We start from the raw sequence: 26,332 nt of genomic DNA, 5'->3' as shown, positions 1-26,332 counted from the left end.
GAATACTAAATTCTTTCGGTGAAATAAATAGAAGCAATTTCTCAGCAGATCTTTTCAGACTTCACCCTCTCTGTCAGGTTTCTGTATCTGTATTTCACTCGCATTTATCTATCTATGTAATACCAGACCCCACAAACTCCATGTTCACAGTTATCTTCCTAAGTCAGCCATAAAGTACACTGAGCTTTTAAAGTGTCACACTTTGACTTATATATGCAAGACACACACACAGCTTAACTTGTCATGACTGATTTGATCCACACCAAAAATGGATAATGGATACTAAAAAACCACCCTTCAGTTCCCCTCCTCAAAAGAAGTGAATAACCAGGAGGAGAATGGAATTTGTTTTAAAAAATGATGGAAAATAATTGTACAAACGCTAACTGGATTTATTAAAAGGGGTGGCTTTGTTAACTGCCACCAGCTCTGAGCTCTTTCCAAACAATTCTGACCACCACTATGCAACCAACCAACCCCTCCTTCTTTCACCCTGCAGATACAGGCGTGGGTACACAGCTGAGGCGTACATGCCCGGCGTAAGCCACACTCAGCTGGGAAGCCCTACGAACAGCAGCAATGCACTCATTATTAGCTGTTTCCAACCAATCCTGTTACACTGATGGCTCTTTTTAAGTATAGTTTAATAACAGACACGGATGCATTTTGAAAAGACTAAAATGAAGAGTTCCCTTTTGTGGAATCTCTCTGGCTGAGTGAATGAGAAAATGACCGTGCAAAATTTGCCTCTTGCTTGAAAGCCAGGTGCCTGAGACCAAAAGATCTCAAGCTGTACTGAAAGCAGTCATGCATTACGTTTCATGTACTGATAAGCAACGTAACACTCAGCAGCTGAGGTCTACTTTCAACACAGTTGGGCAACAGAATAAAGATTTCAACCCTGCAGTCTGTTTTGTTAGTCTTTTTTATTTCTGCTACAAACCCAAAAGAACATGCGTAGCAACTGGAAGGATGGGTGTCCCTGGAGCTGCAATCAGGAGGGAGAATGTCACAGATGCATTAAATGAAGGCAGAGCAAAAGAGCAGAAAGAGGCAGAGGAAGAGATAGCACGGCTCCTTCTTTCTTCCCACTGCAAACACTGTGCCATGTGTGAAATAACAAGCATCTTCTTCAGCTCTGCCTTCTCCTGCCTAACAGACAAGGCAGCACAAATGTCTGCCTTCGGGAAGCAGCACATGAGCTCTGCACGTCCCCTGCGCCCCGTCCTCCTACTCTCACACTGTTATGAGACTCCAGTTGTGAAATTGTTGGCTCTGCAAAACCATCATCTATCATACACAACATGGTGAGAAAGACCATAGGTAAGGAGCACATGTAAGCAACCAAGGAGACAGAAAGAAAAAACCCATACACTCACAACACCTAATAAAAACTGAATAAAAGAGAAAAGGTAAGAAGAGTGTGGGGATGAAATAGGAACGAAGCAGCAAGCCCAGTGCACCGCACAAGGGAAAGCACAGAAAAGAGCTGTCAGGCATCAATTTATTGTGCAGTTTATCTGTAACTGGTTTTAAAAGCATAATTTTTACTTCCCCTTGGGTACTGGGTGTAAGTCTAATTACAGAACACTCCCATTCAGGTGACGTATACAGCATGCAGCCTAGATTGGCTTTATATTCCCATCACACTATTCACCGTCTATGAGGCAAAAATTCCATGCCTTCTCCAGTCCCTGCCTTCTCCATGGCTTGCTGTTATTGCATAGGTGAAAGGATAAGCTGCTGTAGTATTTCACAAACAGAATACAGGACAGAGTAATTTGTGAGAAGTGATCTAGAAACAGAGGCTTTTTGGCAGTCCCTGTTTGCCCAAGCAGGGATGAAGGAAAAATTTTAATTGCTGTGCCAGGAAGTTACTAATGTGTTGGTAACCACACGCATAACCTACAAAATTCTCTGAAACAGACCAACGTGTGCTGTTGAGATTTGTTGTTTATTCACTTTTAAAACTGGCCAAGACCATGTTCATTTGTGAGACCGTCAGAAGCATACCTGACTTCATCAAGCCAAGACTGGCACCCTGCAGTCACGTCAAGACAGATTACTTCCACAGTGATGCTCCACAAAATCTGTCATGAACCAGGAACTGTAATAGTGCTATTTTCTTCACAAGCCCCCAAACTATTTAAAATCCGGACAACAGCTATAAACCCACTTCTAAACATTATACTAACAGAAACTTTGGGAATATTCAGATCATATCCACAAGCTTCCCAGTCTGGCCCCGTGTCTACTCAGAACACACTGCCACACACAACCAAAGCACAAAATCACACCTGGCCTAGTCCAGCAATGCATTGTAAACTTTGTTCAGAAAACCAAAATCAAATGAGCTCTTTGCTTCCAGGAAGATTTCATCCTCTCTGCTATTGTGAAGGTTTTGACACCAGGGCAAGCAAATCTGTCTCCACTGACCTGATTTCCCTGATACTTTGTTTTTCCATGTCGCAGCCAGAAATACCTGGAAATGCATTTCAATGTTAACATTATACAGCTAGAATCATCTCTAGTATCCAATGCAAGCAATGAGAAAAGACTGATTAATGACATCTTAAAACAGTCAGTAGCTGAACTGGAAAAGAAAGGCTGCAAAGAAAACACACTGGAGAAGAAACTGATAAAAAAACCCCAGCTAAAACACATACAAGTAACATAAACCACACAAAAGATCTATTCTGGAGCGTTTACAAACTCCACAGCTTACAAGTTTAATGAATAGTCAATGGAAATCTACGAAGCTATGTAAGATACCAAATATGCCACTAACACTTGAAAACCATACCTGAAAATCCTCGCCTTACATTGTCTGAAAAAGATACTGGAAAATGTGAAAAAACACACTACTTGTAGGACTTAAATGGCTAAAAATGTGAGGTCATGCAGTCACATTATATTAAATCGTGCTTTTTTATGTAAATAACGTTTTTACATGTTAAACTAGTCTCTTGACAAAGATGATTAACACATGAAGCAATCTTTATGGTATGCAAGTGTGCACAATTGCATCTAAAATTAAAAGATCCCAGCGAATACTAATGTTTTGAAGCTTTTTCCACCAATTCTAGTTCTGCTAGAACAACATTTATGTAATATAAACAGAGCTTTTTAAATTTCTTTTGAGAAAATTGCATACACATACACATTTTTTCCAGGCCCCTGTCAAGGTTATCAAAGGTCTTCTTCAACAAAGGAGAAATTGACAACAGTCTGACCCTCAGCCTTTTGAAATCAGTGGAAAAATTTCCATTTACAGAACAATTGTGCATCAAACCTAGATCACTATATATACAAGGGAAAAAAATGCAAAGAGCTGTTCACAAACGTGCTCTCATGCACACAATAGAGACGTGGGGAATAAAGCCAGAAGCTGTGGAGGGTGGGGTTTTTTTTTTGGTAACTCGCTTGGTTGTGACAATGCTGAGTGCCACATTTAACTAAGCTACGTATATGAAGATACAATTCCAATTCTTTGAATTTACAACATCTTAGTCAGCCCAGATGACTAATACCACGTTACACAGACAACATATCTGTAACTTTGATTCCATCGTCAACTAACTCACATGAAAATACTAAAAGCACACTCTGTTCCTTTATAAGGGGTTCAAAAACCTTTTCCAGACTTTTAGGAATGGCACGTGAGCTACAGCAGCTCAGCAGTTCTTCAGCCCACTGCACTGTTCAGCCACTAGTCTCCTGGAAAAGAGCTCTGGCCTTTCAACTACTTTTTTAGATAGATAGATAGATAGACAGACAGACAGAGACATGCAAGTGTATAATATATTTATATGTTTTTATATATATGTAAGCTATATATACACACACACACGCATGTATCATCTACACACACACACTCACATTCCGCTTGTTTATCTACCAAGAATTGCTACTGCTAACACATCTGACTTGGGAATAACACTATCAGCACCTCGCACGGGGCTTGCAGGATACTAATTCCTCAAAATCTAAAATGAGGAAAATATCATCTAACGTAACTGAACTGCCACCATTAAGCCTAAGCTCAGAAATATTTTATACTTTTTTTCACCAAATACTGCACGGTCAAGCATGGAGCTTCAATATAATACCAATTAAAACAATTATTTGACTTTATCAAAAATGCATCAGCATAATTTCTGCACTTTTATGTGATACTACTAATCCATAGCAAATTTACTGATGAAAAGTAAAGTTCTGGGGAAAGAATGAAAAATAACGTTGTGAACAAGCTGACACTACAGTATAAAATAAAGACACAGTCAAAACTGTTATGTAACGGGTTTGTTTGACGACTATAATTAGTAAACTTTTTGCTTATGGAGGTTTTTTCCCCGTGTTTTAAGGCATTTTTACACTGTGTAGTTTTTTATTCGGTTTCAGGGTAATATTTTCAATAACTACTCAGTAAAACTAAACCAATTACAAAACTCTGCGGGTAACTTGCACAGAACACATCCAGATGCTCAAAAATTGAGAAAATTAATTTTCACAATCAATATTTACTCAAAGTTTCAGATTTCCAGTTACACAGCTTAAAATACTGTAGTTAACTATAATCTTAAACCAGCCCAGGTTCTGTAAACCAGACAATGAATTATTTTCACCACTAATTAATCTGCTGAACTGTGAAGTGAAACTTTTTCTTGCTGACAACAGGCTACTGCAACATGAAGTAAAAAGAAAAGGTTAAGATGGGAAAAAGAAGAAACCATACTTCATTCTGCTTTTGTGATAACATTATGGCAAAACGATATCACGCATTTTAAGATGTATCTTGTAGAATGATGAGCCTATTGAGAAGGCTGCAGAGAACAATTCTTCATGTATGAAAAAACACTTTTCTTAGAACTGGTACAATGCATTGGAGCAACACTGTGTTTCTGTAAGCTCTTGTAATGACATCCCAATTCCTAATATATTACAAATGTGGTTGCATTACTTCTAGCATCACCAAAGATGGAAGTCAATATTGGGCCTAGATATAAATCATGAAGTTTAATAAATACATAAAGCAGCAAAGTAACACTAGAAACAATATTGGTGATGGCATATCGTCAGTGGACGTGCCTTTTTTTTTCTTTAAAGAAACAATAGCTCTAGAAAAACCATAGACAAGAAATCAATTCCTACACTTCAGCATGGCCTTATATAAAGAGGTGAAGGAAGAAGGGTAGATTTAACAGCATTTATTAAAGTATTTCTGATCCAGAGGACTGGGGAAAAAAAAAAACAGTTTACAGGTTGAATGAAGTATGACCTGACTGTATTGTGTAACACTGTATTCTGTAATTATTTATTGCATTTACTATTCATATGTACTCAGTTAAGTGAAACTGCATGATAAAACTCTTTTCAGCAAGATGAACAATAAGCTCACCTCTTGTAAATTAACTAAGGCAACTAACTTCTCTTTGAAATATTCCTATTTTGCTTGTGCAGGTAACATTTTAGCAAAGGCTTCAGAGACAAAATATTAGCACCTTTGACTTGCAAACTGCTGTTTAAAGAAGTGTTTTAACTATAGAAGGTCCCTGACAAAACACATTTACTTCGGTGCAGAGGTCTTAATGCCTATCTTTAAAATTACAGGGCTTTGGATAGTAGCATTCAAACTTTTCATCGTGGGGATATGGGAGTATTTGAAGGAGGTCCTTCTCTGCACCCCAAACAGCTCGAAGCGCAAACTCTCGGCAAGTTCTCTGGTAGGGGCTCCCCGCTTCAGGGCGACCTGCGATCCAGGAGATCCAGCTCCCACACACTCCTGCCCACAGTGCCTTCTCAGGGTGGGGAAAGGGAGTGGCTGTGATAAGCCCTGTTCTAGCCATAGCCAGGTGGCATATGACTCCTCAGGAATCACAGCCAACTGGAGTAAATTAAAGTAGTCCTCAGGCTACCTTAGATAGGGCTGGGCCAAGTCAGGAGAAGAGAAACATGCAGCTGTAATTAGGATAGAGTTCAAGGAACGCATTCTCTCTGAATCAAAAACATTTTTCTTCTTAATTTGGTCAAGCATTAACAGTTTTACAAAGGTCTTTGTAATGTACCCCCTGTCCTTCCCATCTCTGCAGCCACAGATACAAATACTAGCAAGTCTAGGCAGGAAGAAGGATGAATGGAAGGGAGTGTTACCTCTGCCATGTCATTTTTATGTCTACTGCACTCAGGATTTTTGGATCCTCAAAGAAGGGGCCAGATGACAAAAATCCAACTGCAATGCCAGTGATGAGAATGAAGGTACTCCTCCTCCCCAGAGGATTCATCAGGTAGGTAACTCAAAACAAGCTGTCCCTGAAGCATCCCTGAGATGCCCCCTCAGCATCTCAGCAAGCCAAGAGCCAAATCAGAGACAAACACAAACTGTTGTTCTTGAGTTCTACAGAACTTTGGTGAAACTGAACCCAAACTGGAACAACACTGGAAAATAATGATTCAACGCCCTTTTCCTGCTTCTGTAATTTTGCTGCCTGCATAGCAGCAGGCAAGAAAGGTGGTTAGTACTATTTACACATTCAGCCTAATGTTACACTGTCAGAAGAACAACATAACCACAAAGACAGTGGAGAACCTTTCAAATACGAAAGATAAGAACTGCCTAATAAGAGGCCATTACACATTCAGGTCCTTCAGAGCCTGAGACCAAACTGCAAGTAGCTTTGCCTGTGGAAGACATGAGTTCACTTCTAGGAACTTCCTGAAAGCAGAGGGCTTTTCTAGAAATCATGAGTTTTCTAAGATCTTTCTAAAATCATGAGGTTTACCTTTGGGATGTGCATTCATACAAACTTTTAAAAATGGGAAGGGACACTGGATGCAACAGTGTCATGGAGATGGCAAAAATCAGATGCATAAAACCAAGCTAACAAACTTAAAAAATAAGTCTGCAGAGAGAAATAACTCTGTCTATGGCTGCAGGCATTTTTTTTAAGGGGAAAGAGGTCAGGAAGTTGGCAGAGCTGGTGGTGAGGTTTGTTTGCATATTTTTTTACTCTGCTTCTGTTTTGTGGGTTTGTTTTAAGTCAACCCTTGTTCTTTGAGGTTAAATAAAACCCCAGATTTTTGCCTGAACACATTTCCAGTCTTCAAGGTCCTCTCAGATCTTCTAACAGAGAACTGTATGAGAACTTGTACGTGGTAGAAGGACTTATATCTGATAAGATCAATTTTAATTAAAATATAAAGTAGCTGTTTCACACCACAGCGCTTATTTCCCCCCGCATCACTTGCCCCTTCTGCTCTATTACCATCATTGTCATTTACAGAGATGAGACACAAAGAGACTGCCAAAATACCGAGGTTCCCTGTGGTAGAGATTATGAAAAACACATCTACTAGTCCCTAACTCCCAAAACTTAAAGTCAAAATAATGAAACAAAACAGAAAAAAAGAAGGAAATACAATTTCCCCCTGTCTTAAGGGCAAAACCTCAAAGTCTAGGCCCTCCCAAGGGGGTTAGACTGGTAGAAGCAAGAACTGCACTCTGCTCATTTACATACCATCTCAAGGCTTTGGCCAGCAGACCAATCTTACCAGTTTTCAGTCTCCTCATCATCTTCTTCAGAAGACTGTTTCATATCACATCTTCTGGATTTCTGCTGGATACCAGCCTGGCTCAGTTTAAAGCTGCTTTGGAACAGGCAACATTCTGCCAAGCAAACAGCTCCAGGGACAGCCAACATGAAGCACAGAGATAATGATACACATTTGGAAAGTGTGTTGTGGTTTGGAGCAGGGGAGGTAGAAGCTGCCAAAGCTGCTCTTTTGACTTTTGTGGAGTCATAAGGTTAAGTCCTCTCTGCATGGAGACTCTCAGAAAAACACAGCAGAACAATAATCCTTAGAGGCAGCAGCCTAAGGACCACTCCTGCTCAACCTCTCAAATAAGAGTATGCATATACACTATTTAAAATGTGTTAACAACATTAGTTGATTTGCTGCACACAGTGAGAAAGGGTGTCTATGAGTGGCCTTGTAACCATGGATGAAATAGTTGCTCAAATTTTTTTGCTTTTGTGTCATTGACAGTGCAAGATATATGCTGTCCTCTAGTTGCTGGGAGGCCTCTGTCTCCCTCTCACTTACCAGACTAGGCAAAAACAAACCAAAGAAGGTGGGGGGCACTAAGAAGTTGTTTAGATTAATTTAGTCCTTTCTCCTCAGCATCCAGTAAAGAAATAACAGAACAAGAAGAACTATTCAAGAAAGACAAACGGGAACTACAAAGCAGGATTTCAGTGAGGACACAATGCAGAAACAAAGATGAAGTTTCGTAGGAGTACACAAAACCACTGGGCAAAGAGAAACAGCTCAGGTAAAGCAAACCAGTTCTGATATTTTCCCTAGGTACAGGAATATGAGATGGTAGTGGAAGACATCTGCATACAACCTAAATGCCCCATATATGCATACTCTCCTTCATCTTGGGTGCCAGACAATTGCCTGAGTGCCTGTCCCTACCCAAAGTCAAACCTGTCCAGCATTTCCTAGCATCAAGTCTCCTCATATAATATAAAAAAGCATGTTAAAAAAGGTTAAGCATCAAATGTACTCTATGCAAAGACTGAAGTCAGGAAAAAATGGAAGTAGCTTAACTGAAAACAAAAGTGACCCTGGCTAGATGTCAGGGAAAGCTTTCTAACTAGAAGAATAACAAAGGACTGCAGCTGAGCTCCTGGAAGGCTCCTTTAGTCAAGGTTTTCAAAAACAGATCAGACCAAAAACCTGTAAAGAATGAACAATGTATTTGTGACCATGCCCTCATGTAATGTAATTCACTATAAATTGACTATATATCCTATTCATCTAATTCCCTTCTACCCCTGTTGGTCTACAGAAGCCACCCTAGCCATTGAGAAATAATGATGTCACCTTCAAGAAAGAAAGAAAAAATAATCATAACACTTGCTTTAATTCTGACCTTCCTCACAAAAATATGCAGGCTTACTGGTTTTAGGAGTCAGCAGAGTTCATGCTTTTGAGTTCCTCTCTGCAACCATGACAACGGTAAGTTTAAATTATTTTAAATGAGAGCAAGAAAGAAATTCCAAGACTTTGCATTGAAGAAAACACCAACATGGAATCCACTGTAAGAATCAGACTGTAACATTGCAGATTTGAAGATTTCCAGAGTAACAGAAGACCCTTGAAGATACCTATGTGAGCTGAACTACCACTACCACAACCTGTGCAGGCTCTTAGCCAACAGCAAATGAAAGGTAATGCAACTAAGTCCTCTTATTGCAATCTAAACTAATCTGAATTACTAAATACTTGCTATTCATGCATATGGATAGCTACCACAGCTGACACTTACCAGCTTGATCATGGGCCCAAACCTTTCGATAGAAACATGTAAGAATCAGCAGAGCCCACAAATACTGCATGCAAGTAAAAGATTTAGATACCGTAGTCCCAGTGGCGAACTTAATTTTAAAGAGGGTAACACACCTACCTGAATCAGAACTTTCAGCTCCACGTCACCACATAAATGACTCTGTGATAGTCAAACCTTCCTTTTGAAATACAGTTTTAATATGTTCCTATGTAAAGAATTACAGTATTGCTTAGAGGCAAACATTTCTTTGTGTCAGCAGCAGCTGTTCCTTAAAACTGTTAAATCCACATTTAATTATCTAGGATTTTTTTTTTTCCAATTAACAATACAGATTCAACTGCATAAAATCCTCTATCTTCTGCTTCTAGCATTGAGTAAGAAAATGACAGCTCATAATGCTAAGATGCTGCTTCCCAGTTTCAGCTCATGGGTCTAGCTCTCTTATGCCAGGCATCATAAAGGCACCTCAATGTAAGTGATACTGTTGTACCGATATTTACTCTGTAACCAGTAATTCAGGCTTTGAGGCAGTTTTTCAGAATTAGCTGAGTGCCAAGCACAATCTTTAGAAAAGACTTTTGAAAGACTCTTATGCAAGCATCTGAATACTTCTCAAAATAAGTATCATGCCTGTCTCCTTTGAGCACAATTCCAGTCCTGCCTATGCTTGGGGATACAAAATAATCCCCATTGACATCGACACGATATTCCTCACCAAGATCAGATCCTTCCAATTTCTTCTTTTTCATATGCATATTTTTTTCTGTTTTGATTTGAATTTTGTTTGCTTTGATACATTATTGCTTAAATGACATTTGAGATAATCCAACAAAGGACAGTAACATTTTTTTCTCCTGTAGCAGAACGCGTGTGAGCTGACTAAAGCCTAACCACTGACTTAAATTATTTTGGCTTAATCAAGCTAGATAAAGACTCCTACTGTCACTGGAGGATATAAATCCCAGTTGAAGCAACAGCCCAAAACCAGAACAAACTTTTTTTCAAAATAAAAAATCCTTTTAAGCAGATCCAGCTTTCTATCTAAGGAAGTAGATCAAGGGCGGGGGGGGGGGGGGGGGAAATCACAAAAATCATCTGTTCCAACAGGGTTCAAACAAGTTTGCTATTTCACCAAAATATTTTTTCTGCTGTAATCCTTAGCATAGATAGATATGTACATATGTTTCAAGGTGCTTTAACCTTCTCCAACATATTCCTTTTCCCACAAGTGAGTAGCCTATATAACATGAGCACTATCATAATGTGTAGCCAAACAGACTACAGGAGGATTGTATTTTTTTTCCCCATGAAAGCACATCCAGTTAGTCAGAAAGACAATTTTTGCATGCAGAGAAAATCTTGAGGTTTGGGGGTTCGTTGGACTGGCAGGGCTGATGGGTTGATCAAATGGGTTTGACAGACTGTGCGTTCTGTGTTTTGATAAGGTCAGTACTTACTGTGGAATTACCTGCTAGGCCTTTGGCAGCTGAGTTACCTTTGCAGCTTTGTGTCAGAGACGCTTAAAATCTTCAGACTTGCCTAGAAACCTTCTTCAATTCACACTGCTCCTGGTACCACAGTGTACCTCCCTCCCAGCCTGCCCCAGGCAAGGGTGGTCAAACTGCTAATGCTAACCTATTATCCTTCTCACTTAAGGAAAGGTTAAGCTAGGTAAATACAAAACTATTTGTATCGGTATAAACTGTTTCCACGCTGTTTTACCTTTATTAATTTTTTTGCGATGAAAACAGAACACCCTTAACCAAAATCACGACAGCCGTGCAAGAACTGGATACACATCAGTCCAGAGCTACCCATAATATGCACTCATAATTTGGGAGAGACACCTGGTGCAATTTACTCACAGAAGAATTCTGCAAATTTATACTACCAGAGCAACAACCGCAGACTAATCAGCTATTCTACTGCCTAGAGACAATACTCCCTGAACTGACAAGTTGGCCTCTTTTCTCCTCCATCCTAACCTGCTCCCCTCCCACACTTGTCAATTTCCTCACTCGTGTATTGCTGCAGCCCCAGACAGAGATCTCTCTGGGGCAGGGCCTGCCTTTGCGTTGGCTGTTTGTGGAGTACTTTGATGTTTTATCGGTGTGCTCAAGTACCACCACGACTAAACCAATATATCAGTCTACAAAAACTCCAGCCCCAACTTTGTGCAGGAGGAAACAGCTGTACACTTGAAAAATAACCTAAATCTACACGTATCATGAATGCTGGAGCATGAACTAATAGAGTCAAAGGCATTGTTTACTTATATGTTCAGTCCCTTCTTCCAGATTGAAAATGGCTAGTACTCCTGACAAGAGTGTAAGGCTTCCTTTGTGTATACTTAAAACAATCACTACTGCAATTTCCTTCAAATTGTTCTTCTGGTTCCACCCTCCTGCTTCAGACTTAAAAGACCTAAGAAGAATCATGCTTTTCCCTGCATTATGATTTTGTTTTCCTTTTTGCAAGCCTATACTGAATAGAAAAAGCCTGTATCAGGCTGGTCAGGTTTCCTGTTCCCCCTTAACTGTTCCTAACAGACTTCAAAATGCAAGCACATTTGTATGCACAGTGAACCTCACAGCAAACACCTGCTTCTTAAAGGCACTGTACACTCTGCTAGCTCCTGTAATTTACTGCTTGAGTACATTCTTTCGCATCATTTTTTGTACACTCAGAAATCAATGTTCAAAATTCAATTACGCTACTTTTCTACAGTTCAAGAGATTTTTCTTATCCCATACGCTTTCTGCGTGCAAGAAAAGGAATATGAATCAGAGCAAGCCTGAGAAACTAAGTAATAAGCAGCAGCCTGTTAGATGTCCTTACAGATAATAATACTAAGCCCATCTGCTCTATATGATGATACTTATGTAGGAAAAAATGCATATTAAGATGAAGAACCTTAATCCACTGTAGGCAAAGGCAGAAGAACTCCACCAATTTCAACAGAATTACATCAATCCATTGGTGGATTAGATACAAATACACACACAGTATAATCACCTCGAGTTGAGCATGGAGATGGGCATAGCATACATTTATATAATTTTAACAGAGAGGTGAATACAGTAATGAATAATGGTTTGCACTTTTGTGACTTTTCAAGTGCATGATTAAACTTCAGTAGAGCAGGTATGTAAAGATCTGGCTGTTTTGAATCATCACCAAGAAAAGATACATAATAGGATTAAATAATACTGAAGAAAAATTCACTTACCCTTTTTATTTTGGAGTTTCTTCGGGTGTGTTATTTGCTTATGAAAAGTTCTTGATTAATATTCTTGGAGGAAGGGTTCTATAAGCACACTACATGTATGTTGCATGCAGCAACAAAGGTATTTCTGTATGCTGTCCTACTGCAAAGCTTCAACCCTGACCTATGTAATACTCATGGACAAAAAATAAAACGAAAAAAAATTTTTTTAAAAAATCCAGAAAATAGAAAATGTCATGGGCTCAGATACAGACTATGTAACAGAAAAAAATCCCCATCTATAACAAAAAGCTGAGTTTGATTCATTTTCAGTGACCTCAATGCAGGTGGTTTAATTCCCTCCCAATCAAATCTTCCTCTCAACAAAGTACGCCAAGTCAGAAGCATGCCTTCCCGCAGGACTTCTGCCTTCTTCTGAAGTTTCTGCATGCTACAGTAAAAATTTTGAGCTCTTACAAAAACACAAACAGGACAAATCACTGCAAAGAAAGACTTACAACAAAAGAAAGCAAGTACTGGAGAACTTCTTTCCTTTTGACATTCTATCAGTTCCTCTCCCCAAACATATCAATTTCACCAAGACCCCTCCAATTTCTGTACAGACATGTACACAATATCAAAAATAAACCTATTATTTTTCTGACCATCCATGATGACTTTTGTTCACCTGTTCACAAAGCAGCAGACACCATAAACAAACATGGTTTGCATTGCAGTGTGTCTTTAAACAAAGAGTTCAGGAGACAGTTCATGAAACCTGCTTCTATAGCAGATTTTTTTCAGGAAAGTGGGAAAAGAGAACAAACAGATCTAAGACCACAGAATAAAGATTCAGTCATGAAAGCAACAAACACAGCTTTCATGCTCTGAACAGTCAGACTCAAGATCTGAACACTGATGAAAGGCCAACGATGGCTAAGAAAAAGTTTAACTTTTATTTAAAAGGTGGAAAGTTTGTAAGTTTCTTTTATGTGAACAACATCTAACATCTTTGTACAAGATCTAACACATTCTATTTTCAGCATCATCATTTACTAATTGAGCCTGCTTGCAGAAAAATTGGGTCCAATTTGGCTCCTCTTGAAGTTGGTGCCAAAGCACACCAAAACACCTATTGTCTTCATTGGAATTGAAACCAGGTCCACAATTTCAGGTATTCCCAAATCAGGGAAAGGCTTTGGTAACTCACTATTCCTTTCACAAGAAAAAGAAATGTTATTACCAAATCACTGCCTGAAGAAGAGAACTGGCTTTTGTGGGAACAGCCCAGGGACACTGGAGGAACAGCTGAAGGAATCACAAGGCCAAGAGTATTTTCTTAATAGTAAATCTCATCCATACCTATCTGGAGTGTTGGGAGAGCAGACAATACCCCCCATTTTCAAAGAAAGACAGTTTGTAGAGGTGATTTTAAAGGCACTATAGTTTGTCAAACCTTAACACAGAAGAACAAAAGACTACTCAAAATAATCCAGAATAAATGTGGTACCTTTGAAGGACAGCAAAACCTTTTGTTTCCAAGTATGATCCCACAGCTTTAGAGCTTACTACGTTCCAGGTGAAGAAGGTACGCGCTGAAAAGAGAACTGAAGTGTCCAGCCAACTTAAACGTTATACGCAAAAGGAAAAGGCATATGGGCACGTGTTTTGGAACATCTAGGTCCTGCTGAGGGACTTTTAGAGAGAAAAAAAGAATAGCGGGAAGAATATGGCTGAAGAATCTCACATCACTTCAAAACAGAGGCAAAATATTGGATCTTTTGAACTTAAATCTTGAAAAGATTATTTAAAAACACCTTTAAGCCCACTCCCTCCTCCCCTACCCGAAGCAGCCAATGCAAATTAAACCTAAAAAGCTGAGGGCAAGTCAGGACATTCACATACCTCTTCAAAAGGTTCCACTGCAAGGTCTTGTGGCTTTCTTCACGTCTTTCACAGAGGAAACAGCGATACAAGAAAAGTTTTTTGCAAGTGTAACCATGCTATCAATTTGCATCTCTCCTTCATTTGCCCAGGGTCTTTTTGTCCTGATCATCACTACTGAACTTAGGCTACTTTTCTCCCATGATCCCTTCTGAAGTGTCCTAATTTCCTCTGAAGGGAGATCAAGGCACAGTTGTCAGGATCATTTGCTGCCTCGTCCCCAATACAAACGGCTTGGTTTCAGTCATTCAAGCCAGCCTTCAACATTACCAAGCAATACATGCACCTTCAAAGCAGCCTGATACATATCACTCACCCCTTACAGTCATGCTATGACAATCAGAATTATGATAGTCTGAGACGCAGCTTTCTTTTATTCTGGCATACTGAATAAACAAACCAACCATACAGACAAAAGATTGTAGGACCCTCAAAGGGAGAGGTCTGGGCTGGGTGCAACACAGCGTAGGTGTGGCCAGCTGCACCACTTAGCCCAGGATCCCATGGGCTCCTTGCACTCCCTCATATTGTCTTCCCAGGTAGTAGCGACATGGCCACAGAAAACCACAGGAAACAACAATTTGATGGTTCCTCAGCACAAACAAAAACTGGAAAAGTAGTAGCAGTCATGGCTTTCCAGTCCCATTTGGGTCTGACACACGACTTCTTTTCAACAGCCTTCATAAGATTACACTACTTTACAAACAGCCATCTTCTATACCATATTCAAATAGATAACAGCACCGAAACAGAATTAGAGCAGAGGCAAGGCCTAACGCAGTATTCTTCTCTCTCTGGTGTTGGCCAACACCAGCTAGTTTTGAGGACAGTTTAACATGACCCCAGTAGGCAGATGTGGAGAGTCTGCTTTCATATTACATGTCATACCAGTATTCAGAGATTACCTCCTTTCAGAAGGGATATCTAACCGTTTGTTTCAAGTTGTAAGTCAGTGCTGAACTCACTCCTCATTACTCACTTAAGTGTTCTTCCTCATTTTTTTAATTCTCAGTAGCTAGTTTCACCATTTTCCTGCGGTAGTCACACATGGCATAAAAAAAAAAGTTTATTTTCCCTTATGGTTCTGAATGTAGCCCCTTATAAAGATACCTCTTGTTCTGGTATTCTGAAGGGAAAAAGAACTAAACCCCATTACATTCCTTCTAGCCACCATTCATCCACGAAATAGGAAAGAAGTTTGTCGCATTTTTTTTACACTGCGACACTGAGAATCTGCATAAAACTGATGAACCAAAACCAGAACTGTAATTTTTCCATATCTAGTTTATTTTAAAGATTCATAATAAACTAGATCTTCAATATTTAACCAGGTATTACTATAGATAGAAAATAGTTTTGGTGACACTACGAATAACCTATTCTTAGATATAAATGAGAACTTACAGTGAAATATTTAGTATGTAAAAAATAAGAATCAGGTCTGGTGTTTTTTATCTGGATGATCTTTCTTCTGGCTCAATCCTGCAGGATGCTCAACTGCCTTTAGTTCTGCAAAGTGTTAAAGCATGTGCTTACACACATTAGTAGTCATGCCAAATTTTACCACTAATTACATAGGGAAACTGCCATTTTCTGCCTTCCAAATACTTTTCATGCAATTGAGATATAAAAGATCCTCCTTTTCCATTACTAAAAGGCATTTTGTCTCACACAGCCAAAGAATTTATCCCTCAGTGCATGCAGTTCTTATTTTCCTGAGAACACAGGAAAGATAGTAAAGTGCTGAGCCACTTATTATCAAACTAGCTCACTCAACCACATACAGATTTTATCCACATACCCAAAACTTCAAGAACTAGGGGAAGACAGTGTCTTCTTGTCTGGCTTATACAGAGCCATCTGTAACCCTGAAAAGTTTAAAAGGTAAATACTGACAAATAAATAAGTACATGAACCATACAAAATATAGCCCACTTTTTCCTCCCCATTAGTAACTATCCATGACTGTAATTACTTTATTATATATTTTAAATGTAAGCAGAAGGAGCAGTTGGATTTCACAGAATGTAAAGGATTCTCCTTATTAAACATAACTATGCTAATACCTGATAGGAGGAAGGGTTTGCCACTTGTATGCACTTCCCTCGTGTCACACCAAGACAGAATAAAAAACTTCACCAGGGGCAATGAGAAAGAAAGGTTTCCTTACAAACCTCTGAGACGTCTAACAACCAAGCGTTAACATAACACCCCTGGTGCTATAGGTTAATGATGCATTCAACTCACTAAAGATTTCCATGAAGAATGATCAAAAAATCCCTACACAGGTATTTTAAATTTTAGTTATTATTTTCAGTAATGATGATTTGTACTATCAATTCAAAGAAACTACTGAGATGTCTTTTTTCCAGCTCTGCAAAGGTACTACTAGAACTGCATTTCACAAAAGGTATTTTCCCTTGTCATCACAGCATTTATTTTCCTCTCTCAGTCATATTCCCAACTGTTTCTCTCTCTCTCGACTTCTAACCTCCCCAATACTACTGTTCTTCTTTTCCTCCCCCTTATATAAAGAATGCAAATCCACTGGCTGTGTGACTACTGCTGCCTGTGTTCCCTTATACACCTCAGACTGGACCATCCTGACTCATTTTCTTACAGGTAAGCACCTGCCTCCCGAAGAGTAACAAAGTACAGTCTACTTCTTACCAGTGGGACAACAGGCAAAACAAGGTATGGTATGTTTATGGTGATATTTAAATCTCTAAATATGACTATTGAAATTTTAGCTTTAAATACTTATGGTCACAAACCAAGCAATACAGCCTTCTACCGGAAATAAAAAAGCACATTTCCCACTTGGCAAAACAGACAGGTTCTTCTCTTAATGCTGCAGCAAAACCAAAGGAGCAATGTTCTCATTTCACAATGTTTCAACTGGTTTTGCACTTCTAAATGATAGTATGGGTTGACCCTAGGCGTGTCCTTTTAACCTTACTGCCTACAGCATTCAACCATCCCCAACACAGCATGCAAAGGAAGAAGTGGGAACAAAAGCACAATCAATACTGAAATTACAATCTTCATTTTAAACTATGAAATTGAATTGGTATGCAGCAAGCAGAAGATGTGATCAAAAAGGCAGTATCTAAAATGCGTAGTAAAAATGCAGTTTGCAAAATTCTACACGTATACTGAAATACGATTATTCACTTGCAAAGATCTCACTTCTGAATAAAATGCAGCTAATATACCTGCTCTATCATTACAAAAATTAAATCCTCTTGAGGAAAATAAGAGTTTAAGTTAAAAAAACCACTGACAAGAATGAAGAAAGGAGAATGCATCAGTAATCTCTTACCTTTCTACCAAAAATATGGATATTAGTAATGATGCAACATGACTAATACATAACTTCTCATATTTTCATATGTGCTCAATACCATCTTAGCAACAGATATTTTACAGTGTGAAGTGACATGAAACTATAGCTTCTTAATGAAATTCTTTCTGAAGCACCTTTCAAATTATTCAGTCTCTTCAAGAGTTGCCCTCATACCACATCGTAATTTTTATCAGTTTTCTTTCTTGAGAGGAAGGGTTGCAATTCTGCAGTTGAATTTTAGTTTAGAATTTTAATAAACTAAAATTAATAAAATATCAAATGGTATTTAAGTATATTAAATACACTAATATAAGAAATGTTCAATCCGAGTTACAGAAATCCAAAAGCATTTAATAAAAAGGCCACCTCACACAGCTTACATTTGCCCTGGTTATATTAAGAAATTATCACTCACTGAAACCAGCAAAACAGACCCCTCTGACAGTAATTGCTCAAACCTCAGGTTCACTAAGAGGTAACTTCATTTAAAAGTTAATGGATTTCCCTCTTGCTGTCATGCTGGTTTCATTAATTTAGTTAAGTGCACCTAGGGAAAATCAAGTGTCTCCGTGTTCATTTATTTTATGGTTATTCCCTGGAGTATTCAAAATTGCTGGTCTCATCTGTAAAGATACTGGTGAAATTAGTAATCTATTTCAAATATGTGACAGTAATTTTGAGACGTAGTTAACAGCAAGGTTCATGAGCCCTTTTGTTCTTTTCATTCTTTTTTAACTAGAATTGTGCACTATTTCAGTCCATTTGTAGACGACTGAAATAGTGCACAATTATACATGCACCATCTTGTACTCAGTGTGCAATCAGATGACTATTTTATATCCATAATAGAAATTTTAAAAAGAATAGTATCTTTCTAATATGGAAGTGCTATGGAGTATCATTAATTTACATCTTTGTTATTTTTTTTTTGTTGCTTTTGTTACAAACAATCGTTAGATGTATTGCATCTATGACATTAAAGAAGAAAACACGTTCTTATTTACACTTGGAGCTTGACAATATTATCTGTTTCATTTCCCTGCTGCTGTGCAAAATATGAACAAATAACAGAAAACTGTACCTTTATAAAGAAAAGAAATTATGAGGTTGCCAACAAGACTTAGAATGGTATCAGATTTTCTAAATACTGTTTTCAGTGTTTAAAAAAAAAAAAAAAGCTGGATTTCCAGATTGTGTCCTTTTAACCAATTCACTTTTTATTAACTATTCTTTTCAAGACAATATTCGGAATATCTAGAAGAATCTGCCTTGGAAGTATCTATTAACCAATACCAAACAGGGCAGAAGAAAGAATATGATTTAATATGCTCGAGTTTTGATATTACAGTTTAGTAATTACTGTAGGTGGTAAGTAAATTACCATAGGTGGAAAGCAACTGCAATCTACCATTAAAAAGATTTTTAGGATTTCTGAAATAGTGTACCTGCATAATTAAGAACATTTCTTACAGAAAGATGCTTTCCTTTTTAAAAAATGTAGATGTATAAAACAGCAGAAATCACAATCACAAAGAATACATTCCATACTCACACAGCAAATGACTACCAATTTGACTTGTAATGCCAACTCACACTTAGAATAATTAACACAATGTGAGATCTTTCTATTCATAGGGCTCCTTTTTCTGCTGACATGTGCATTCATTAAGCATTTTCACCAGGGAAAAAAATAGGAGCCACCATTCCCATATTGACTCCTTGAAGTCCCTGGAGCTAATTTAGCTTGATCCAAAAGTACACCCCACATTTTCTGTAGATACTAAATTTTGAAGGCATGAAGCCTGGAACATTTTGAACTGCTCAGATTTAAAAAAGAAAAGAAAAAAAAAAAAAAAAGAACCAAGAAACTTCACTGGGGAGTGAAACAAGAAAAATCATGCCAGAATAATCCCCAGAAAACTTTCTAAGAAATGGTATGTTTACGTATTTCTATATATCATACTAATCATATTGTCAATTATTCCATAAGTTTCTTAACAACATGCATCATATTCTGATGAACTCACTCATGGTTTTTTACATATCAAGTCATTTAACAAAGTTCCTAACCTCAGTCACTCACTATTTCAGGTATTGGGGGGGGAGGGAGGGTGTTTATTTTTTTAAACCCTGTTGAGATGTTGAAGCCTGCTTTTAGATTGTTGGATCTCATTTTGTTAAATTCTCCATAAATTATCATGAAGAAAAATCTGTCTGCTTATTTTCCAGATAAAAACCACGCACTTTCTTTGGAGACTGAGTACCTTATACAGAGATACAACCTGTAAGCGTAGCTCACAAAGTACACTCTGTAACAACAGAAATGCATCTCTGTATGGAGACCCACATATGGAGACCCACACAGCCTTGTATGCAATTAACAGAAGTAGCAATTAACATTTTAGCATACCAAGTAAGTGGCATTCGGGCCAGAATATCACTATTAGATGGTACTACCTAATAATGTTACAGAACATACACTATAAATGGAGTCTTCCAGGAAGAATTAGTATATCTATCCTGTTCAGCACTTCTCCTACAATGGAACTTTGCTATTGGCCCATTACACATGTCAAATTAAATAGGACTTAGACAGCACAAAAATAGTGCGCAGAGAGGAATTTCAAGGAATACTTCAAAAGTGCCATGACCAGATGGCTTAAGACTAATTAGAGAGCTTGTTCACTGGAGAAGTAGCTAATACTTTTTGAAGAACTTTATGCCAACCAGAGATACAAACATAATACAGAGATGTTTCATAATATTTTTAACTTCTTCAGGAAAAAGAAAACAAACATTTGCCTTAAATAATGTTTTCAAGAAAGATAAGTAAGAGAGTTGTTAAATTCCTGTTACGTACACATTACAGGATGGCTGTTCTTTCTGAAACAGCTAATCACAAATAGGCTTCATAGCAGTATTTTCTAAGGGCCCATAGAGGTTTCTTTGACCTCCAGTAACAAGTCCGTGCAACAAGGCACACCAATCTCCTTCTGCAAGGACAATTACTCGAGTTCTTAATAGAGTCAAAATATGTAATGCCCACAACCTGTCAGCCAGGTATCATGTCAAAACACTATTGACATGTCTTGTGACATCAACAAATAAGCTATACCTACTTAGAAGGTAGTAGTACCACACCATAAAAATGCCTAAGTTATTGTTTAATCTATGTGAAGATGAGTCAAAGTAACAGTCCTGGAAAAGTGATTATTTTTCAGTTAACAGCTGATTTTTACCATGTTTGTAGCAAAAGTCTGTTAAAAAAAAAACAAACACATTTCTTCATTGGCATCCTTTTTAGAGGAAAAGCTGACCCAATATAAGATTCTATACCTTGATTAGACAAACTGTACCAGAACCTGGTGAATAGCCTCTTTTAATCCAAAATCATTTGGACTAACAACTGCCATTGCTTTACTACCTCAAAACACGCACTCTCCAAAACATCTCTCACTGTTAATGTACTATAGGGAAACATAAAAATTGAGATTATGAGATACCTGATGCCCTTTCCTGATTATCTAGCTATTATCAGCCTGCTGTAAACCTGAAGGCTGCAGAGCCAGCTTCCACATTTTCACACAACAGTGCTCTGACCTTAAACCACAAAGACATAAAGGGAGAACAGCAAGACAGCACTGCTAACGGTGAGAAAAGAGAAACAAACTATGAGAAACAAAACTCAGTTTGAGCAACTGCAAGGAAGAGATCATCACAAACTCCTCCAGACAGCGTGGCCCACAGCAGCCTAGAGGGCTGGGAACTTTATTCCTGGCTCTGATGTTGACCTGTTGCATGCCCTTGGAAAAGTCACTCGACCTCTTTGCACCTCAGCTTCCCCACTTGGAACCAGAAAAAAACAATCCTTTCCTTTCCCTAACAAGCTCTTTGAAATCCACACAGAAGGGACAAGTATCGCTAAATTGCACTCAAAGTCGTAGTCTTGTGCCACCTCTGCTCATTGTTTCAATCTGAAGTACAATTTAAAGCCCACTGTAGTACCAAGAATGTGTTAATAAAAATGGCAGTTAAAAAATATCGTATTTTGCTGCATATAGTTGCTGTCAAGCATACCAAGTCATACACAACTACCTTGCAAACTAAGCAATGCATCTTCCAAATTCTACATCAGTTCAGAAACAAGTATCTACTTCATGCCTTTATTTCAGATTCACTGAAGAAACGAAGTTGCGTAGGACTCCTACAGTCACAGAGCTCAGTCTTCCACCCTTCAAAGCAAACAGGACTAAATCCACTAATATCAAGAAGTACATAGACAGTAAATAGCTATTAAGTTGTGGCTTTTATTTCTAGCAGATGTGCATCTGCTTGGGGGAAAAGAAGGGAATGAAGTTGCTTGTATAACCACTTAATACCTCTGCTCTTGTAATAGTTCAAGATTTGTAAAACAGTACCAAAAATGTAAGTTTCCTGTGTAGCTTTGAACCCAATTTAAAGCGTGGGGACAAAAGAAAGATCACATCCAGGATCTAAAGTTCTAAGGAAATCTTTGTTTTAAAATAAAATGCGTAAGAACATTTATAATCTATACCTCAGTGTCAAAGCTGAAATTCTGTAAAAACTAATAGGAGACTCTGCATTTTTAGGCATATACATGCTAACAAAAGAATTAAAACAAAACATTCATATTTCAAGGTTAAAGTGCAAAATGACAGAACATGACAAATTTTAAGTTCTGTTTTACTAATAAATAATTATGTAACTCCAGTGGGAACCTGTAGAATAAAAACAACATGAATGCTGCCTGAGCAGTTTAAAATGGCATAAGCCAGGACTCAGTTGAAAGAGCCGGTTCTGCCCTCCTCCAGCTGTGAAGCGGATCAGGGCACCGATCCAGCCGAAGGCTAACCCAGCAAAAGGAAAACCAGCGGTTACCCTTCAGCTGGACATGCGCTGCTCTTCACACGCAGCTGCACAAACACTTGTGCGAGTACAAAGGCCAGCGAGAACACAATGGTGGAAACCACTTAGGGGAGAGCTAGGCAGTTGCTCTGTGGAGGTTTTCAAAGGTTCATGGAGCTACTGCGCTGGGGTGTGGTTTCACATTATACAAATTTAATCTTAAATAAAAAAATAAAATAAAACAGGCTGCTACAGAGAGGGAGGTTCTCCTTTCCCTAAAGTTCCCTGCCGTGCAGTCTCAGTGCCTACCCCAAAATGTTAACGAACTACTACTTTTCTGTCAGATCTGCACACTGTCCCAACTGCTTCAATGACTGCCCCATGGTTAGATTCAAGACAGAGAAGGAGCAGGTGGAAGGGGTGAAAGCTTCAGCATCATACCACATTCAGATCACACTAAGAACGGCAGGAAACCACACCCTCCTCTTAAACTAGACAGTTCCCAACATTGCAAGTCACGCAGTCTTAAAAAGAAGTTACACCTTCATACCCTTTCTTTCCCATGGGACATTAATTTTTATTAGATACTGCACAAACCTGTCACCTTTCAGGGTTTGGATTCATGAAGCTAACCGTAGGACTATCTTTGCAGATTATTCTTTTAATATACTACTTCTGTGACTGCACATTTACAGGCTACAAAAGCATATATGCATACGTAACATACATACCCACATCTGCACATATAAAGGTAAGTTTTTCAGAAGTGTCTAAACTTAGACTTCAAAGACCCTACGTAGGTACCGAATTCCAGCGTCACAGTGATTTGCTTACTCCTCTGTGCTAAGCATGGATTTATGAGCCTATCTGCAAGCAGTTGATTCAGCAAAGCCTGACAATTCTCCACACATGTGGAGGTGGTAGTGCCACAGATTATAGTTAAAATTACATTGTTAAAGTTAGACGCCCTCTCCCCCTCTTTGGGTTTTCCTTTCCCCAGTTGCTTGACAAAACTTCAGTCATTCAAGCTGAAACATACGGGCATACAGATTTTTATTTTTTGCCTGTCTTAGGTAAAACAGATCAGCCATTTCCAAGAACAAATGTTAAAAGAACTGAGTTCGTTCTTCTTTTTTTCTCATCCAACATTGAAACCACGTTCTTATGTTGCTAATAAATTCAAGTCTCCGGCTTTTCGAACAAGGGCTTCAAGTGTCTGCGAGATGCCATTTGCTGTCATCAGGCTTAACCAAACAGGACCAAGTCAAGGGCCTTTAGAAAAATCTCAGTTTTCACATGCTCTGTCAGGGCTCATTAGCGTTTGGCAGATGACTACTTTGAAGAGTTCATCGGCGCCGAGCCTGCTGCAGCAGCGCAAAAGCTTTTCCCACCGCCCAGGCTACCGGCCACAGGGCTGGAGAGGAGGCTGGACCTTCACCCCTCCGCTCGGGAGCTGCCGCCCCGCCGGCCCCGGGGCCGGGGGGAGGCTGCGGGCTCTGCCCCCGCTGCCGGCGAGGCGGGCAGCTGCGGGGAGGGCACGGCGGGGAGCGGCGGCCAAACGCAGCGGGAGAGGGGAGCGACCCAACAGGGGTGCGCAACCGCCTGCGCACACCGCCGCCTTTTTCTTTCCTTTTTTTTTTTTTTTTTTTTTTTGGCAGCATGTGCAGAAAAATACTTGCGCCAAGTGTCCCGAGTGCTCCGGAACGGTCGGCACCTGCTGAATGAAATTACTATCTCCAAGTGAAGTCCCCCCAAGCCACGTCTGCCCCACCGGCACGCGTCTTCCCGATTCATCTGTCCCTTGCGCGACCGCAACCAAAGTTACGAAATTATTTTTTCGCCTCCCGCGGGATCTCGAAAACCCTTTTTCCCACCGCCGCTCCCTTCCCGGCTACCGAAACGCGGCGGGGCGGCAGACGCCGCCGGGCAGCTGCACCGCACGGCGCCGAGCCCGGCTCTGCCGCAGCGCATCCCGCAGCCCCGCCGGCCGCCCTCACCTTGATGCCCTGCTGCTGGGTGGTCAGGGTCAGCTTGGACTCGTCCAGGAGCAAAACTTCGCAGTAGAATTCCTCCGGGACCGCGCAGAAACAGCCCATGCCTGCTGCGATGGCCGCGGACGGGGCGGGGAGGCGGGAAGAGCCCCGAGCGGCGGCGGAGAGGGGCTGAGGCGCAGCCGGGGCTGGGCCGCGCCCGGCTCCGCGCCCCGCCGCAGCGGCTGGAGGCCGGCGGCTGCTAGTGCGCAGCGCCCGGCCCCACGGGGCGGCCCTCCGCCTCCGCCGCCATCCCGCGGAAGAGCCTGGACGGGGGGTGCCGGGCGCTCCCTGTGGGAAAGGGGGAAGAAAAAGACCGGCGGCTTTTTAGGAAGGAGCCCAGGGCACAGCCCCCGCCCGCGGCTGGCTGTCACGGCGGCTCCCCCGCCGCTGCCGCCCCGGGGAGGTACCGAGCCGTCCACCCGCCCCGTCCCCCGCCCCGTCCGCGCACGTTTCCGCGCCTCCTCTTTGTGTGGAGGAGCGGGCGCCGGGACAGTCCCGCCGCTGCCGCCGCCGCCGGGGATGGAGGGGCGGGGGTGGGTCCCCGCTCGGCGAGCGCGTTACCGCCGGCCGCGGAGCTGCTAGCGGAGCGGGGCGGCGGCGGTGCCCGGCGGGCGCGGCGCTGGCCTCCCCCGGCTGCCCGCGGCCATGTAGGGAGGGCGCCGGCCGCCGCTCGCCTGCTCCCCCCGGCGGGGGGCGGAGGGATGGGGGGCGAGCGCGGCCGGGCGCCGGCAGCGACCCAGCCGACGGGGAGCCGCCGGCCGCCTCCCGCCGGCCGCCGCGCACGGCTGCCCCCCGGGCGGGCGGCGGCGGACCCGGGCGGCTTTCAGACGGAGGCCGGCAGACGGCACCTGCCCGGCCGAGGAGCCGCCGCCCGCGGTCTGGACGCTCCGCGATCGCCCGCCCGGCACCGGCACCGGCACCGGCACCGGCACCGTCCCCGGCGCAGCAGGCGGACCGGCCCGCGGCACCGCGCCGCATCTGGCGGTGGCCCACCGGCATCCATGGTCTGGAGCCGGACCCTCGCTGCCCGGGGCTCAGCTGTGCCGGCTGCCGGCGGTGGGGCGTGGGAGATGGCCCCGATCCCGGTGCCGGGCCGCCCCCCTCGGTTCCCCCCGCCGACTCCTGCCGCCGCTGCCCGCCGCACGCCGCGGCAGCACTGACCCCTGCTGGGCCGCGGCCTCGGGGGGCGCCGGGGCCGCGCTGCCCCCTGCGCTCCCCGAAAGGCGTCGGGTCGAGGAGCGAGTTTTGTCCCTGAGCGTCGCGGGGGAGGGCTTCAGGACACCGGTGGGGGTCCAGCAGAGGCTGACTTTGAAAGTAGCCTTGGCAGGAAATGGTTTCTCCAGCATGCTGTTAAATACTGAGCTTGCTGCAGATACATTTAGTTTAAAAACCAACAGCCGTGTAGTATTAAAAAAAACCCAAAACCCAAAGAAAAGGTAGAGCATAAAAGAACTTGCAACTGGCCTTGCAGTTGCTGTCTACAGTTTCTGGAGCTCACACCAGTCCACCTTTGTATTTTAATTGCTGCACACCTCTGTAGTCTATGATTTTTCCCCCTCAGGCAGAAAATTAAGCCCTGATCCGAT

At 41.3% G+C, this 26,332-nt stretch overlaps 1 protein-coding gene across 3 annotated transcripts in view; it reads right to left on the bottom strand.

Annotated features, from left to right (window-relative positions):
• EPB41L4A (erythrocyte membrane protein band 4.1 like 4A) overlaps window positions 1-25,111 on the bottom strand; it is a 139,811-nt gene extending 114,700 nt beyond the window's left edge. For all 3 annotated transcript variants that reach the window (XM_087742221.1, XM_087742222.1, XM_087742223.1), the window contains exon 1: window positions 24,711-25,111. In XM_087742221.1, coding sequence (XP_087598347.1) covers window positions 24,711-24,809 — 99 coding nt within the window. In that variant the 5' untranslated portion in view covers window positions 24,810-25,111. The remainder of the gene's footprint in view (window positions 1-24,710) is intronic.
• Between the last annotated feature and the right edge of the window lie 1,221 nt (window positions 25,112-26,332).

Source organism: Nipponia nippon, unplaced genomic scaffold (genome assembly GCF_047370975.1).
Source record: "Nipponia nippon isolate SJK-2023a ecotype South Korea unplaced genomic scaffold, ASM4737097v1 scaffold_8, whole genome shotgun sequence".
NCBI lineage: Eukaryota > Metazoa > Chordata > Aves > Pelecaniformes > Threskiornithidae > Nipponia > Nipponia nippon.
The sequence above is the reverse complement of the archived record's forward strand: the minus strand, read 5'-3'. Positions and strand labels throughout refer to the sequence as shown.